The 16,800-nt window shown below is 38.4% G+C and overlaps 1 protein-coding gene across 1 annotated transcript in view; it reads right to left on the bottom strand.

The window, feature by feature from the left end:
- Positions 1-201: 201 nt before the first annotated feature.
- The window catches only part of LOC131067974 (heat shock 70 kDa protein 14), a 55,331-nt gene continuing 38,732 nt past the window's right edge, over positions 202-16,800 (bottom strand). Inside the window, exons 6-10 of the mRNA XM_058003156.2 lie at positions 7,685-7,870; positions 7,300-7,446; positions 7,057-7,206; positions 926-1,056; positions 202-841 (exon numbers count right to left, since the gene is read on the bottom strand). Coding sequence (XP_057859139.1) covers positions 682-841; positions 926-1,056; positions 7,057-7,206; positions 7,300-7,446; positions 7,685-7,870 — 774 coding nt within the window. The 3' untranslated portion in view covers positions 202-681. The remainder of the gene's footprint in view (positions 842-925; positions 1,057-7,056; positions 7,207-7,299; positions 7,447-7,684; positions 7,871-16,800) is intronic.

Here is a 16,800-nt window from a genome sequence, read left to right as displayed (position 1 = left end):
TGGTCTACAGTGGGTAGCAGATATCTGCCCAACACTATCCATGTGCCAATTTGCTTTACGCATCCACTACAAAAGTGGAAAAGCATGTGACTAATATGAAGAATCAAAAAAAAGAGGTGGAATCCATATAAACCACTAATTAGCTTTATATGTCTGATTACATAGTAAAATAGAGACAAAATCCTAATCATCTGCAGCCTGTGTACTTAATTAGTTAGCTTTATATGTCAAATTACATGGTCAAATGGAGAGACAAAACCCCAAATAGAGGCGGAATCTATATAAGCCAGTAATTAGCTTTATGTCTGATTACATAATAAAATAGAGACAAAATCCTAAATATCCGCAGCCTGTGTACTTAATTAGCTTTATATGTCAAATTACATGGTCAAATGGAGAGACAAAACCCCAAATATCCACAGCCCATGTACTTAACTAGCACATGGTATTAAGTTGAAAACTGAAGAAATGATCTGTATTACAAGATGGGCCCCACAAAATTAAGATGCAGAAACTATCATTCAAGTAACATACTCCGCACAGGGTTTGAACATGGAACTGACGTAAAACTTGTTCCACTTCACCTTCAAAACTATTCCTTGAGTAGGGTCTTCATTTGTAATGTGTATTGTAAAGAATGTTCACAACTCAAACCTAAGAATCCTTTCCAGATTAAGATCTTCATTCTGAATGGGTATTCTCAGGATACTGTTCATTATCAATATCCATTGGCTCTGATGATTGTTCACCTCCATGAGGTGCATTTTGCTTAGGATCCTTTGCATCACCTGACTTGGGAATAGATTTTGGCTTAGGTTGTGTCATGATTGATTTGCAATACCTAGAAACACAAACAATCTCAGTTCACCATTTAACTGCCCCAAAAGTTAAGCATGTCAAACTGCAGAAAGCTTAAAGGCCATACCGATCCAAAACCTCGGCTCTCTTTCTGATATCAGCTGAGGTAAGTATTGGATCTGCATACTTTGGCATTAAATCTTGCTCATGTGTTTTCCCATTAAGCCACTCCTCTGCTCTTTTACACTCAGCAATAACCTGTACCGGAGTGTAAATCAGGATTAGAAAAAGAACTTGATTGTAAACAATAGAAACCAAATCAATTATTTTTCATGGTTTGAAGATTCAACGGTCTAATATTAATCCAGGCTTAATCATATCTCCCAATGGATGGTATAATCAAAAAATGATATTAACAATATACCAAGACGCAAGAAAAATATGTTTCTCAACCTATATTTCAATTAAACAGTCAAAAGACTCAAAACCAAAACTTATGCCAGAGCTTTCTATCTAGGACCAAAAAGAATAGATATCACTGTCAACATTCTGCAGCTTTTTACTGTTTTCTCTAAAGGCATTCCAATACAGACAGACAGTGAAACAGGGCATATTATAGAATCTCCCACTGATTTGTCAGCTTCCGCATATTTGGAAGGAACTCAACCATTTAACAAATAATGGAATCTAATACGACAAAGTGCAAATAAAGTTCAAGTATAGAAGTAATCTATAATTCGGGTTGCATTTGTCAGAATGGATTTTGCGTGAACCCAAACCAAACCAAACAGTAATTCCACTGCCAATAAGCCAGATAAATAGTATTAGTATCACTGACTATCACATATTTCATGCTAGAGTTCAACAAAGAAATAAATATACTTCAGTGCTTGCACTTTGAGTGTACTTGATTTGTGGGTTCCCTTGTATAAGCCGGACATACAGAGTTCAATTCCCAAGTTATATTATTGGAAGTGCCTGAAAGAGGCTTATTTCAAGAACTTTCAGAGGTCATCACATAACTGTGATCCCTGTCAAAAAGAAATGTAAACACACAGAGAGACTTGTCTTGAAGCACCAAAAAGACATATAAAGTACAATGAATACGTATGTGAAACAATTCCACGATTCTGGTGTTAGTAACAAACTTGATACCTGATTCACTGACAAAGGAGACAAGCATGACACAACTGGGATGGTATAGTTTTCCCTCAAACAATTCCACAAATCTGGAGACTGTCAAATTTGATACCTAGTAACGATCATGACACAACTGGCAAGGTAATTTTAATGTTGGCATTTTTGCAGTCAACAACAAAAAGACTAACTATTAGGGACATTTAACAGAAAAATATAGACACAAAATATGACCCAGCTTAGACTACTGAATTGATTTCAAATAGGATAATAATAAGTTGAAAATCATCAAGGCTTTCATAAGCTGATGCCCACAGCATCAAATCGCTCGGAGACCATCCAACTTTGTAGTGTGGTGGAAGAGATACCTCTCAGTTGTGGTATTGTTGACGTGTATTTTATACACAATCATACACAGAATAAAATACCAATAGGCATCTTATCCTCTCTTGAGAAAATAGTCTCTAACTGCTGAAGATTCGCGTAAAGGATCAGTTAGGTAGACTCCAAGGTTCTTTGATGTAGGGTCTCTACGTGTGGACAAGCTCCAGTGGTATGATGTGATTTGCTGGGATCACAAGGGGACTTACATGTGATGATTGAACTTCCGATCTGCTTTGCTGGACACAGGCTCTTACTAACTTAGATTTAAAAAAAATGAAAAAGGATAAGGGCGAAGAGAGGATCTAATCCTAATACTAAGAATGTAGGAGCAATGACTTGACTTTTTGATGAAACTCTAACTAGATCTTGTTTTGACATCAATGGAACATCTACACAAGACTAGTGCGATCTTCTAAGGGAAGCTTTATGATGTTCAAATCATCACCGCAGGCATAGATACCATCCAAGTTGATGCATATCAATGAAGAGGCAACAAATTGAAATTGAGCTTAGGCTGAATGATTCCAGTTGACTACACAAGGCAAGTCTGCAATCAACAAACTGCTAGTAGTATGGATGTACGAATTCCACCATTAATCAATCGCATTTCCTCCATTCATCTAATCATCTACCATCTAAGATTGAAGACTCAACAAGAAACCATGCAAATTGCAAGAAAACGACATATTTCACCATTACTTCAATGAAAATGGAGTTTGTTTACAATCAATGGCAACAATTTCTTGCCTTGTCCTCCTATTCTACTCTAATTACTATTCTATCCACTATATTCTAACTCTTCCAACTATTTACATACTATCTCTAACTTATTGCTAATTTATTGCTAATTAGCCTTTACAAATGAAATACCTGGGCTTATATAGTGCCCACAATACAATTTGATGGCTTAGATCAATTCAAGATCAATGGCCAAGATTCTACAATGAAAACCCTAATTAGGGTTTGTTACAACCATTACATAACATTTAATGCTTGACCAATGACAAAATTGTATTGCTTGGACACATGTCCCTTCTAGAAAAATCGACCAATGGATAGCCGGGGTAGGTACATCGGAGTTTGTGCCACCTTCCATGAGTTAAGTACATTGAATCTGGACATGCTGAGGTGGACCTCACTGATTGGAGAAATGATGACTAGGACGCCACCCCATCTGACAATTGTAACTTGGCAGATATTCAACTTGATGTGGTTGAGAAACTTGCTTCAATTAATTCATCTGGAACTATTTACTTCTTCAACGAGCCCTTGTTCTAACTCCTTGTGTCCTTGATGTGCAGGATGATGATGTACCTCGCCTTGGACCGCTGGATTGAAAGAGGTTGCCCATGTCCTTACTTGATCGTCCTGGCGAAGACCGTCCTTGATCCGGCTTGATTTTCTTGATGAGATCTCCATTTGATGCCTACACAACATTTCAAAATTAGTACCATGATTTTGCAATGAATAGCATAGATTAGAGATTAAATTTAGGAAACTTCATAATAAATCCTTGAGTTATCATTTCCTAAATGACGATTAAGCTACCAAATTCAAAATTCAAAATTCAAGCCTAAGGCAATGACGATCAAAATTCGAAATTAAAACAAGAGATCTTGCCATACCTTACTTGAGAGCTTAACTCTAAAATGCAAAAAGAACAAAATCGCCTAGGCAAAAATCAAAATTTGATGACTTCAGCATGATCTCTTCTTCAAATTAGGAAATTCGCCACCTTTAGTATGTCCTTGACGTGGTCTCCAAGTTCGCTCAAATGAAACTAAGTTCGCACCCCTTAGATGATCTTGGCGCCTTCCTTTGTTTGAAATGACTCTAACACACAACTCGCACTTCTCCTTCCAAGATCGCATGTAAGATGATAAAAATGTAAATGTGAAAATAACAATCTTCAACACCCTCCTTTTATAGCGCTCACACCTTAATTTGCTTAGGCCGACTTTGGAAAAATTAAGCAATTAAAACGATTTTTACATCAATAACAAGGCCGACCTCATAACCTTAGCGCTCCTTTTGTTTTTTATTGCAAACAATAATTAATTAATTAAATTTCCTTGTTTATTAATTAATAAATTCGATTTTTTATAAGGCAAAAATAATTAATTAATGTATATCAAGCGCAAATTTTAAATGCTACTTAATTGAATTTTCAAAAATTATCGATTTTTAGCATTTAAAATAAATTCAAAAATGTTTGCTTTGGGCGCCAAAACTTGAAAATGGAAGATACGTACCTCATCGCCCTGGTCCCTTGGAGAGGGACAGGAGCGATCCATCAACTTCATCATGATTCTTGCAATTTCGACGTCCAAAATCCTCATTTCCGCGTTCAAATCGACATTTTAGCTGGGTCCTTCGAGTTTGATTAACTTGTTTGTGCGAAGGAATGCCCTTGGATGTAATATCGCCCTGGTCCCTTGGAGAGGGACAGGAGCGATCCTAATGTTTTCACTTGAAATTCTCCATTTGGATATCAACTTTTCCTCGTATGGTGAATAATAACCTTGCTTGTTCATTCCATGCTTGTTCCACTTGATTTTCCCAAGGCATTTTGATGTTTAAAAGATCATCGCCCTGGTCCCTTGGAGAGGGACAGGAGCGGTCCTTGTGTCCTAGCTCAAATTTGCAAACTTTTGATCTTTGTCCTTCGTTCATTGTCTTTCAAACAGCGTCCTCGATCTTGCCTATCTTTGCATTGTCTTGATTTTGACGGGACATGAGCGCTTTAATGAAAATTGCTTTGGTCCTTGTCCAAAGGACAGGAGCGATATAGTCTCTTTGTACAAATTGGTAACACTTTGACGTTCAAAACTCTTGCATATCATCTTCAAATGACACCTTATACCTTGTATGACCCCGAAAAACCCTGACTTGGCATGAACTTGAAGGAAAATGAAGGATCCCATACAAATCGCCCTGGTCCCTTGGAGAGGGACAGGAGCGATATAGCTTCTGTGTTCAATTTAAGGATCTTTTAACGTTTGAAGTCTTTGTATATCACCTTCTAATCATGCCTTGGACCTTATACGACCTTGCAAAACCTTAACTTCACGTGATTTTTGAGAGATTTGGCCAATATGATAAACATCGCTCTGGTCCCTTGGAGAGGGACAGGAGCGAACTTCAAGATTTTGAGCCTGTTCTTGCGTTCTTCAACTTGCCATTGCTTTCGATGCGTAAAATGAAGTCCCTTGATTCTCCTTAATCACTTAACACTTGATAAACTTTCAAAATCTTGGCCTTTATAGGAATTTCGCTCTAGTCCATGCCTGAGGGACAGGAGCGAACTAGGGGTCTTGATGTAAATCCTTCAATGTTAGCAACTTTTGATGCTTTGCGCTTTATGGAGATGTCTTAAAATGTCTTCACCACCTTGTTCTTCGTCTTGGAGTGCCTTGAATTTGGAGGAACGACAATATAACCATTATATCGCCCTGGTCCCTTGGAGAGGGACAGGAGCGATCTTGCTCTTGTGGGCTTCACTTCACTTTATCATCTTCAAAGTTTATATTCAACGGATTCGCAATGTTCCATTCCATTCATCCATGCCTTGGGATCCACTCAAAATGGGCAAGAAAATCATCTACAACAAAAATCGCTCTGGTCCCTTCCTGAGGGACAGGAGCGAACTAGGCATTTTGGTCCTTTGATGGCATTTGGTAATCTTCAATTTATCTTCAATGAGTTCATTTCACCTCCTTCCTTGCCTTCAAACATAAACTTGACTTGATCTTTGCCCAGATCGTACCTTATGAAGAATTTCGCTCTGGTCCTTCAGTGAGGGACAGGAGCGAATTTGACCCTCTAGGCAAAAACTTCATCATTTCGTTGTTTTTGATCAAGTCTGGATGCTCTATCATGCTCATTTCGTCCTTCACCATGCCTTTGATGTCTCGATTCGTCCAAACAAGGTCAGGAATGGCTCAACTAAGCATTTTCGCTCTGGTCCCTTGGTGAGGGACACGAGCGATTCGCCTTGGTCCCTTGGAGAGGGACAGGAGCGCTTTTCGCTCTGGACCCTTGGAGAAGGACACGAGCGAAATTTGACTTTTCGATCTCTCTATCAGGACAATTTTAATGGAATATAACATTTAAGTATAAGTGACATTTCTTATACTTTAAGTTATATTCCATATATACTTTCAGGATGTTTGAGAGTGGTTTCAGACCTCCAAGAGTTATATTGCAAAATCTAGTTTTTGGAGGTTTTTTCAGTTTCAGACTTAGTCAAATTTCAGGATCAGGACATTCCAGACTTAGCCAAATTTCAGGATCAGGACATCACTCAAGCCGGACTTGCTATCCTATGTGATCCCCTGGGCGACGTTCAAAATGCAAAGGCTAGCTAACAAAACCCTAAAAAACCTAAAGAACAAACCCTAAAAAGCAAAAAAAAATGGGTCCCCATTTGCAATGGGGCGATGTGTGAAAACGTCACAACAGGTATCTAAGCTGAAGGTTACCTACAAAGTGAGTTCCTCAATAATAATAAAATAATAGCATACAAATAATGGATGTGAATTCCTAAAAAACAACAGACTTGAATTCAAATCGTACACAATCAGGGGAAAGGTAGAAGGTTACCCTACACAGGGAATTCGTCTATATAAAGATTAATGGCTGCATTTTTATCTTCCGACTACGAATAAATATAAAAGCTAAAACCAGAGTCATCCTTAAAACCACAAACTTTTTCAGACCAAAAGAACACAAATTTACCTCTTGTCTTTCTTTTGGGTCTATATGATCATATCTAGCATCTCTAGATTGAGCTAAATTTCGACAAACAGTGATATAGTGCATTAAGTCAGCAGCTGCTTGTGGACGAGCTCCCTCCTCCTTGTATCTTTGTTCAATGGCATCTCCAATCTAGTATAACCACAAAAATTATCATATAAGTTGGTAATCTAAGTTATTGCATCTTAATCTTACAAAAATGCTAAAATTCAATACACAACATACAGTTTTAAGTTCTTCAAGCTTTTCTATATACACTCCTTTGGTTTCATCGTCACCTTCCTCATACAACCAATCTTCTGTTTGCTGCAATTTTCTTGAAAGTTCTTCCCGCTCTGACTCTGTTGCATAGTTGCGGTAAATTTCAAAAAGCTGAAATCAACATGAGAGAATATTTAGAAAAAATTTTAATGGAGTAACAGGAGGCTTAGTTAATCAAGACTCAAAACTACATCTGCACTATCATATCTTGCCAGGAAATTCAACTGTAAGTTGGGATACAAACATATTACTGCATTTTCCCTTCGTTGCTCTAGTGTGACCAATAATAAATAAAAACTAACATGCATTTAATAAGAAGAAATTGGAAGAGCCCTATAAATATACACACCTTATTACGCATGTCATATACGTAGGATTCCACAGCATTCTTCTTATCTTTAGTCTCCTCCATAATCTTATCTTGAAATTCCAAATCAAACTCTTTTTCTATAGCTTTTTGTAACTCCGCTTGCGGTAAGCCTCCATTGACAACCTCATTAACTGGTGTGTCTGTCCTCTTGGACTTTTTCATATGCTGCAAACAAAATCCATCATCTCATTATATTTGATAATATAAATTTCAATCCATACAATAAATTTGAGTACCTTGCACACGCAAAAAATAAATGATAAACCTACGAAAAATCAAATGGTGATATATTCATCAAAATATAATTTTATAGCCACAAATGATTCTGCCTATTTTATGTGGAGATACTATCATTCCAAAGACATAATTTTCAGTGTTTCGAAAGTAAATACTGCTGCAAGTATGTGGAACTGTTTTCAACCAATTTTAAACTCCACAAAATATTAAGAACAGGCAAACATAGAAAAGCAATTAATTTGGAAGAGACTGAACCGAAAAATAGCTACTACTGCAAACTAAGACTAAAGAAACATGTTCCAGAGATTTCAACTGACCATCGAGTAATGATTTTCATAAAAAAAAGCATTAAGTGTTCTATAAGATCCTCAAGATTTAACTCTTACTACAATTAACTTCAAATTGATAGAATTGAACTGCAAAGTGGTGGAGTAGTGTTTTATAGTTGCTGAAAATGAAACAAATTTACAGTTGTATGAAAACGAAGATAGAACAACAACAAACAAGTTAGGCACAAGATTTACATGGAAACTGAAGTTAGAGGAAAACCAGCTTTTAGTAGCAATGGCGCGCGCGCACACACAAATATAGCTATTACTGCAAACTAAGACTAAAGAAACATGGTCCAGAGATTTCAACTGGCCATCAAGTAATGACTTTCATAAACAAAAGCATTAAGTGTTCTATCAGCTCCTCAAGATTTAACTCTTACAAGAATTAACTTCAAATTGACAGAATTGAACTGTAAAGTGGTGGGAGTAGTGTTTTATAGTTGCTGAAAATCAAACAAATTTACAGTTGCATGAAAACAAAGATTGAACAACACACACACACACACAAGATTTACATGGAAACCAAAGTTAGCGGAAAACCGGCTTGATGTAGCAATAACACACATGTGCACGCGCACACACACACACACACACATGCATGGACACACACACACGCGCACAAACCACATGCACTTGCCCACACACACGTGCACTTAATGACATGATTAATAAGAATATATATATAATAGATATACCACAGAATGTCAGCCTTGGTAACAGGAAGCTGAGATACTTAGAAATCTGTTGCAGTTCAATGATTGACTGGTGTTGCCTCTTCCTTGATTGCTGAGCAATTCTGATGGGACTAATTCCTTTGATGTTTGAACTGATATTTTATCTGCTGGTATCTTGTGTCTTCTGATCTACTGAAGAGGGTTCTATGATTTGTGATAATTGTTGATGCTCCGATCTGATAATCGTCTGAAGATCTGATCTGCTTGATGATTCCCTAAGGATTCGATTATTGGAGATGATTGAATAATTTCTACCTTTGTTCCTTGCAGTCGTCTTCCCTTTATATCCACCCCTACATCCGGTGAAGAGGCATGATTTGCAAAGGACGTGTCTTTTGACCTTGGGTCCATCGCACCCTTCTCTAGTTATTTTGTTTTAATATTTGACAAGTCTCTTGTGATCCTAATCCCTTCAATAGTTTGCTAATCGCTTGGTCTTTTAAGACGGTTTCCACACAGGATCATGACACTTGGGTGGACAACTTCCTTGTCTTAATGGACCACTTTGCCAATATTATTCTTACTTGATCAATCGCACATAATATTCTTGCATTCACGATTTGTGAGGTCTTACTTTGTAAGATGATTTCAGATGGGGTATGTCAAATTGAGGACATGATAGTCCACCCTCCCTGAGATTGCTTGTCCTCGAGCAATTTTGGGTTTGGATAGTTGACGATTTCTTCCCCTTCTTGTTTGTCTACGTTAATGTTTGACTAGGATCAATAGAGAAAATTGTGAAGTCTTTTTGGAAAGACAATTTTCTTCATTAGGGTTTTCATTGTTTAGGCGGGGCAAGGTTTGTAAGTTTCTTTCATCACTTTGCATATGGTTAGGTTATCCCACTATTTGCCCAACATTGTAAATATCTCCTAATATCAAGACCTATGTATTGAGATTACAATTTAGATGCATGACACCATCTGTGACTTCAAAATGAAATGTTCTTTCTGGAATATATTCATCTCTTTTGGTTCACTCTTCTTATTCTCATATTCTAGATCAACTAAAATAGAAATCTCGTGATAATAGGAGTATGTTTATGATGATCATAGACATTCATGGAGTAGACATGCCAAACACAAAATGTACACATAAAACACGAAGCATGCACACGAATACATGTATTGTTAGCTTCCTTCTCATTGTATAGAACAATTCATTTATTCATCTTTACCTTGCAAAGTCTAATAAAGATGTTGTCCCTCTTAATTGATAGAGAGAATTTGCGATCTTACGAAGCTCCATTTCATAGTCCCTTCTTTTGACTGTAGGCTCTTAAGATCTCCTTCGTCATACCTTGTTTTCTTGTTTGGGTTTTCTTTTGCTTCTTCGTTGGTGGTTGCGTCTACATTCCCATGGTTCCTTGAACTTGAAGCACAAATTCCTCCTTTTTAGGTCATCTCATCATTTTTGGGCGTTTTCATCTTGGCATACATGTCCGTGTTCCCATTTCTCATTACAACGAAAGCATGTTTTTCCTCGGAGTTCCTTCTTATGCCCTTCATCTTTATGAGGATCCTTGGAGTGTGTGTTTGATGCAAAGCCCTTGGACTTATCTTTTGATGTGTTAGTATCAAATTTTGTTGTCTCTTTTGGGTTTATTGGGTCTAAGGCACTTACTATGCTCCTGATTGATTCTTTTAGTCCCTCCACAAATAAGTAGGTGAGTCTCTTTTGAGAGATCTCGGTACCATGACGTCCAATTTTTGGAATTTAGTGGTGAAATCTTCCACTATTCCTTGCTATTTAAGTTGAGTCAATTCTTTAAAATTCTATTCCGGATGCTTTTGATTGAACCTATTGATGAGTTTTTGTGTAAATTCATCGTAAGTGGTTAGGTGTTGACGACCTTGGGTAATAAGATCATGGTGCCACTATTCGTGGGCTATTCCCATCAAATGGAGCACAACTAACTTTATGGCATTTTCCTTTATAATGGGGCTTAGTGAAAGATAAGTGTCCAAGTTTTGGACCCATAAACGAGCCATGAGTTTTCCCAGTCCATCAAAGCTAGAAAGGGTCATCTTACCCACCCTTTCCTTTAGGTCTTTGTTGTGTTGCCTTTTTCTTTTCTTATTGGGGGCAACTCTCATTTTGGCATCACAATAATCCTTACAAGATGCATTTCTCTTTAATTTGGGGTCAAGTCTAGAGTATACTTCTAAAGTTTCATCAACATTATCCATGGGTGGAGTGTTCATTTCTTCTTCTTCCATGTGTTCCTCCCTACGTAATAAGGAAGGTGATGCTCATCTTCTCACTTCTGCATGATCTCTATTTGTCATCCTAATGATGGATCACGGAGTGTGATCCAAAACGTTGATGAATAAACCCATACACAATCTAATCCGGAAACACTCAAGATTAATATCTCATGGATTGTGGAAACTTGATGTCTACTAATAAGGAAGGTCTTGTTGGTCTAGGGTTGGATATCCTTGGGGAGATGTTATTATTCTCAAAGTGGTTGGAGTTAGTGTCCCTTCCATTGGTTCAATTGGGTCAAGAATTATTACTACTTATATTTTGAATAGCTTTAAGGAGAAGTTGGTTGGTTCTTTCATTCCTCTCATTATGTTCCATGAAAACTTGAGTGGTTTGGGCGGTTTGTTCCATGAAGGCCCTCAACTCATTGCTCAATTGTTCACCCATGGTGTTATTTGGTGTAGGATGGTTGGTAGATGCAAGCCTTCTTTCTCTTTCTAATGTTGTTTGAGCCCTTCGACTAGTTTGCATCAACTACCTTTCTCAGGATGACAGAAAAGATGTTTTGATACAAATTGCAATGTCCCCTTCCTAATTTGCCCTGAAATCACAATTGCAACAAATTAGGATTAGGATTTTATCTTCTCAAATAAATATTTCTTCAATAATGTGATCTTGGATTTGAAACCTACATCATAACATGAACAACATCTGCAAATATACATATATATACTTAATCATTAGGGTTAGGCGAATAACATTATATTCATATATTATCCACAATACTACCAAGCACATTAGGGTTCGGGGGAAAAGACATGATGGGTCCACTCAAAGCCATTTCTACACCAAGCCCAAGAGTGGATGTCTGCAACAACCCTCCTGCTTGCTTGACAGCTTGTATTTGCTTTCCTCAATCATGTCTCATCTCCCTACAAACAGTTGCCATCTTGTGGAGTCGAGGGGAAGTTGTAAGGGGATCACTTGACTCCATAAGTGCCCTCATTGTCCTAGGCCACAATGGTCCTTGTAGGACGGCCTACTTACGAGCCAGCTCGCCACCCACCTCGTACACCTCAGGCCCTTCCCTACGAGACAGAATTCAGACAAGTATACATCTTACGTTTGTCACATAACTATAATGTATGAGAACACACACACAAAAAAAAAAAAAAACACAAACATATATACAATGAGTGTTAATTTTAGTACTTTCAGATTGAATAAAACTCAGAAAATCAGAATTAGTTTCAACTAGGTTAATTAAATTTATTGATTTCCAGATTTAAGCATAGTGAAGGAAATGAATGCAAAAGACAAAGCACAATTACCCTAGGAAAACCTCCTAGGAGGAAAAACCCAGCAAAAGGATCCTCAGATCTGATTATGATTTTGAATTCAACTGATCATTACACACTTATCTGGAGTATAGAGGTTGCAGTCACAAGGAAGATGAGATAGAAGTCTTCACAATTAGTTTGCTAATGAAGATCATGATTTGCAGTCCTCCTAATCAGATTTGCTGTGTGTTACCAGGGTAGCAGCACCTTTCAAGTAGTTCGCAATCCTTCTATAGGGTTTGTTTGGGCCTTCAATGGAGTTCTCTATCTTGATGGTGATCTGCTGCATTTGGCAGAATTCGCTGTCTTCTATAATGTTCTTCTGCACTTCAATGTGGATCGCTGATGTCAACTGCCTTGATTCAATATTTCGCTTCCTTAGAACATATTTCGCACCTTTCTTACAAAAACTGAATGGATGAAATTATGAGAAGTATATGCTATATTTATAGGAGTCATAATACTTCTCAATCATGTCAGCCTTCTTTGCAAATTAAACATTTTAATTATTTTAATTCCTTTTAAGTGAATTGGATAGGGTCGGCCCTATCATGGAGGCGAGTTGGGTTTGCATGTAGCGTGGAGGCCTTTTAGGTGGAGCCGAGAGGTATTGGGCCTGGCCCTATATGTTGGAGGTGGATTCCAATGTTGCCCAAGGCAATTGGAATCCGCCAGCCCTAATTACAAACAACACTCCCTCTTAATTAGGAAAGAGAATCATAACCATAATCTTCCATCTTGCACACAAGCAAGTATGGAACTACATAATCATAATCTTCCAGCTTGCACACAAGCATAGACTGGATCCACCTTGCATTGCCCACAGAGGGTGGAGAGGATCTTTTTCTACCATCTTACATTGCCCGCAGAGGATGGTCAACAATTACACTAATACCATCTTACATTGCCCGCAGAGGATGGTTTAACAATTACACTTCTCCCTGAGAAGTTTTACAATACCATCTTACATTGCCCGCAGAGGGTGGTTAATAATTACACTTCTCCCTAAGAAGTTTACAATACCACCTTACATTGCCCGCAGAGGGTGGTTAACATTTACAATACCATCTTACATTGCCCGCAGAGGATGGTTAATAATTATACTTCTCCCTGAGAAGTTTACAATACCACCTTACATTGCCCACAGAGGGTGGTTTGATACAGCACAAGGTATCACTGAGATTGAGACTCCCTCTCAATTAGGGTTTCATTTTCCACAATACCAAGTCTATCCCTGAAGTACACAAACTTCACTTTGGATAGAGGCTTGGTAAGAATATCTGCAACCTACTCATCAGTGCTGACATACTTCAGCTGAATAGCACCTCTTTGCACCATATCTCGAATGAAATGATAATGGGTTTCCACATGTTTTGACCTGTCATGAAACAATGGGTTGATAGACATCTTAATACAACTCTGGTTATCACAATGAATAACTGTAGGATCCCAAGCTTGACCAAATAGCCCTGCAAGAAGCTTGTGAAACCACATTGCTTCTCTAGAAGCTATACTTGCTGCAATATACTCAGCTTCAGCAGTACTTAATGCCACTGAGGATTGTTTCCTGCAAGCCCAAGAGATTACTGCGGATCCCAAGCTAAAGCTAATACCGGAGGTGCTTTTCCTGTCTTTGACGCTTCCAGCACAGTCTGCATCAAAATAACCTTCTAAGGTTATTGGAGTGTTAAGAGGATACTTCAGCCCAAAACCAATTGTGCCTCGCAAGTATCTTAGGATATGCTTGGCTGCAACAAGATGAACATGTTTGGGCAAGCTCATGAACTGGCTGAGAGCATTCACAGCAAAGCATATATCTGGTCTAGTGTTAACTAGATACATCAGAGAACCAATCAACTGTCGGTACTCGGATGGATCTACAAATTCAGAGTTAGCTGCAGAAACACTTAACTTCTTTAAGTTAGATTCCATAGGAGTAGACATAGGTTTACAATCCATCATTCTAAATCTTTTCAAAATGTCAATAGTATACTTTCCTTGACTTAGAAAAATTTCGTTAGATCTTTGCCATACTTCTAGACCTAGGAAATAATGCATTAGACCTAAATCTTTCATTTCAAATTCTGAAGCTAGTTCTTTCTTGCATCTAATAATAAGTTCATCTTTACCAATAAGAAATAAGTCATCCACATAAAAAACTAGAATTAGCATTTCATCATTGGCTATTTTAAAATATATGTTAGAGTCAGCATCATTTTTACAAAACCCTAGGCTTAGCAAGTATTTATCAATTCTTTCATACCAAGCACGAGGAGCTTGTTTAAGACCATACAGAGCTTTCTTTAACCTGCACACATGGGTTAATCTATCCTGAATCTCAAAACCCTCAGGTTGCTCAATATAGACTTCTTCCTCAACGACACCATTGAGGAAGGCAGTCTTGACATCCATCTGATGTAGTTTCCAACCCCTAGCAACAGCAATGGCTATTATAGTTCTAATACAAGTATATCTAGCAACAGGAGCAAATGTTTCTTCATAGTCTATGCCTTCCTTTTGAGAAAAACCACGAGCTACAAATCTAGCCTTATATTTTTCAATACTACCATCAGCATTATGTTTAATTTTAAATAACCATTTAGAGGAAACAACAAATTTACCTTTGGGTCTGGGCACAATGTCCCACACATCATTCTTGATGATTGACTGATATTTTTCATCCATGGCAAGCTTCCAGGCGTGATGACTTAAGGCTTCTTCAACGCTGCAAGGTTCAGTTTCAATGAGATTACACATCAAGGAAACGTAGTTGGAGAATACCTGAGGTCTCTTAGCTTCACGGAAGGTGCCTCTGGGAGCAGCAAATCTTTCAGCTTCTTGAATGGTGTTCCTTACCAAGAGAGGCCTCTTTTTGGTAATGACAATGTCACTAGGAATATCAGTGGGATTCATGGGTTCTGGAAGGTCATCATGATCATCTTGAGGAGGAGGTTCAACTTGCTCCCTCTGAATCTCAGGGTTAGAATCAACATTTATATTTTGATTGTCATTAGCTTCATCAATAACACAAGAACCTTTCGACTTCTTAAAAGCAATGTCTTCTTCAAATGTAACATCTCTACTTACCTCAACGTACCTTTGACCTGGGATGAGAATCCTGAATGCCTTGGAGGATTCACTGTATCCAACTAGCATGCCTTTCTTTCCAGAAGGTTCTAACTTTGATCACTTTTCCTTGGGCACATGAACATACACGGGACTTCCAAAGATTCTGAGGTGACTAATGTCTGGTTTGGATCCTGTGAAGGCTTCTTCCGGGGTCATGTTCTTTAGGACACGATGAGGACATCTATTCTGGATATACACCGCTGTTCTAGAGGCCTTAGCCCATAGAAAGATCTGCAAGTCTTGATCGTGTATCATAGCCTTTGCAGCTTCGATGATAGTCCTATTCTTTCTTTCAGCAACACCATTTTGTTGAGGGTTGTATGGTACACAAAACTCCCTCTTAATTCTTGACTCAACACAAAAATCATAAAAGCTCCCAGAGGTGTACTCACCTCCATTGTCAGATCTTAAGCATTTAATTCTTTTACCAGAGGAGTTTTCAGTTAATGCTTTAAACTCTTTAAATTTACTTAAGACTTCATCAGATTCTTTAGATTTCAAGAAGTAGATCCAAGTTTTCCTAGAAAAATCATCTATGAAGATTACGTACTACAGAAATCCACTAGGAGATGCTATAGACTAAGTCACCAGGTTCGACCGAATTTGAACCTTGAAGTTCGAAATTCGCGAACTTGAAAAACCATTAAAAAAATCGATTAAATTCGATTAAATTCGGAAAAAAATTTAGGGTTTGTTAAAGTGTTTTTTTATTTTTTTGGGTTTGCGTTTTAGGGTTTTTTGGCGGATTTTATAAAAAGGCGGCCGCAGAAGTTGCAACCACACCCACGCGAGTTGCTAACGGCGCCCGCTCTGCCCGACCGCCACGCGATTGCTAACGGCGCCCACTCTGCTCGGCCGCCACCAGTCAGCGACGCCACCACCAGTGCGCGACGCCACCAGCTCGCGTCACCTCCAGTCTGCGACGCCACCTGCAGTCCGCGTCGCCACCTGCAGTCCGCGTCGCCACCACCCCGCGACGCCACCAGCCCGCGACGCCCCCTGCACTCCGCAACGCCACCAGCCAGCCTCGACACATCCGCGACCTGCACAGGTAGGCCGCCATTTTTTTTAATTTTATTATTTATTTTTTTTGTTTATAATGTTAAATTGTTAAT

This window comes from Cryptomeria japonica, chromosome 6 (genome assembly GCF_030272615.1).
Source record: "Cryptomeria japonica chromosome 6, Sugi_1.0, whole genome shotgun sequence".
In the NCBI taxonomy this organism is placed as follows: domain Eukaryota; kingdom Viridiplantae; phylum Streptophyta; class Pinopsida; order Cupressales; family Cupressaceae; genus Cryptomeria; species Cryptomeria japonica.
This window is presented reverse-complemented; position numbering and strand designations above follow the sequence as displayed.